This window comes from Trichechus manatus, unplaced genomic scaffold (genome assembly GCF_000243295.1).
Source record: "Trichechus manatus latirostris isolate Lorelei unplaced genomic scaffold, TriManLat1.0 scaffold00214, whole genome shotgun sequence".
Lineage (NCBI taxonomy): Eukaryota > Metazoa > Chordata > Mammalia > Sirenia > Trichechidae > Trichechus > Trichechus manatus.
Window position 1 is genome coordinate 3,128,063 of NW_004444150.1, and position 1,998 is coordinate 3,130,060.

The 1,998-nt window shown below is 56.4% G+C and overlaps 1 protein-coding gene across 1 annotated transcript in view; it reads left to right on the forward strand.

The window, feature by feature from the left end:
- REXO4 (REX4 homolog, 3'-5' exonuclease) overlaps window positions 1-1,998 on the forward strand; it is an 11,128-nt gene that overhangs the window by 7,216 nt on the left and 1,914 nt on the right. Inside the window, exons 6-7 of the mRNA XM_004388705.2 lie at window positions 1,267-1,341; window positions 1,892-1,966. Of these exons, the coding sequence (XP_004388762.1) occupies window positions 1,267-1,341; window positions 1,892-1,966 (150 nt within the window). The remainder of the gene's footprint in view (window positions 1-1,266; window positions 1,342-1,891; window positions 1,967-1,998) is intronic.

Genomic DNA, 1,998 nt, shown 5'->3' on the forward strand with positions numbered 1-1,998 from the left:
GCACACCCCACACCATCAGGGCCCTAGGATGTGGGGTGGCTGGCTCTCCCGTGGGTGCCGGATGCACACCCTCGCTGTCTTAGCATGAGTGTCGTCATGGGGCTTTTTTCTGTCATTTGGAATCCGCCTACGTTGGGAATATGCTAATAATAAAAGCAAATGCCCCGGTTGGTAAAACTGAGGTACGGTGAAGCCGGGTGGCATGCCCAAGGTAGCAGAGCTGCTGAGCTGGGAAACAGACCCCGACCTGCCACAGGGCTGCTGCCCCGCTTCGCTGGCACACTCCGCTGTAGACAAGGCCAGCCGCTCTGCTCCGCCGTCACCCGCCAGGCAGGGATGGGGTGCTTCTGGAGGCCCCTGTGTCTGGAGGCGTTTCCCCCAGGCCACCACTTCCTCACGGCGCCATCGTGGCCTCAGTTTGTCTGTCTCTCCACGGGTTGACGCGTTGGCCAGCTCAGCGGGTAGGGGAGCACGGAGGGGCCACTCTGGGCGCCGCAGTGGGTGTGCGTTGTGGCCGCCAGCCCTGGGCCTTTCGGGGTCTCTGACCCACCTGATCTGCCAGAACTGCCTGGTCCGCCAGAACCACCTGGGCAGGCAGAAGGAGAGCCATCCGTCACGGTGCGGCTCCCTGGTGCGGGGTTTTCAGACCGTGTCCGTGAGTCCGCAGATGCCTCCAGGCTCTCTAGGTGTTGACTTTTTTCTTAAATCATGGTTTTCCCATTAGAGTCTAACAAAGTCATGTGCACACTCTGGGGCGTCACGTCACGAACATTAGCACCTCGGCCGTGGTAACTCCTCCCCCCCCGGCTCTGTCCCCGTCAGTGCGTGCCAGCTCGTGTTCCTGGCAGACTCGGCTTTAGTCTCCCCTGAACGCTGGCCTGGGGGTGCGAGATAGGCTGTTCAAACGCTTTATCACGTCTGATTTCTCCATTTGTGAAACCAGGTGAAAACACCGGCGCGCACTGGTTGCTGGTTGGCTCTTCTCCCCAGTTTCAAGATCTTATTTTTGTTAACGTGGTTCTTACTGCTGGGCATCACCTTACGTCAGCACGAGAAAACTTGTTTTAAAAGTTTGTATTCACATTAATGCTTTTTGTCGTTTGTATGTGTATGTGCACGTACACACACAGACACACACACACACACCTTACGTACATTTCGTGTACATGTGTATTTTCTCTGGTTGTCTATGTTATTTTGCCAAAAAGAAGTTCCACTGCTACAAATGAAAATTGGAAGTCACCGGACCGTGGTTTTTTCTTCTAGGCACTGTTTCTTGATCACCCGGAAAGAAAGATCCGGGACACACAGAAATACAAGCCTTTCAAGAGCCAAGTGAAGGTAGTCGAGGGGGTTGGCACCCTGTGTTTTGTGTTACTTCCCATAATGGCAGGTTCTGGTCCCTGCTGGCTGATGCGTTGGGTGGAGATTTTGTATTTTGGTTTTGGTTTTCTGTTAAACCTTTAAACGAAAAGCAAGCTTAAAAGAGGCGGAACTCTGCTAACTGCCCACCTAAGAATTAGTGTGGCTGACGGCATGTTTTCTCCCTGCTCCGACTGCTAACAGGATCACTGGCTCTGCTCCGGGAGGGCCGAGGGCTTGGCCGTCCTTCAGCAGGGTGGCTGGGGTGGGAGACGGATGGAGAGGCAGGCTCCTCTGTCCTCCTCCGTGAGCCAGTCCTGTGTGTGTCACCTGTCACGGCTGGTGGCTGCTGCCCTAAGTGCCAGGGGCACTTCCCCTGAAAGGCAAGCTGAAGGTCAGTGGGCAGGGCTTGGCGGCCACCTCCTCCCTGGTTAGTGGGGGACCCCCAGTGGAGCTGCCCTTTCTCACGGCCAAGCTCTCCTTGCCTACAGCAGCAGCCGCAGCTCTGTGCTCTCCCCTCACTCTGCAGAGTGGAAGGCCGTCTCTGAAACTGCTCTCCCAGAAGATCCTGGGCATCAGCGTGCAGCAGTCGGAGCACTGCTCGGTGAGTGTCCTCGGGTGGAGGGAGCACTGCTC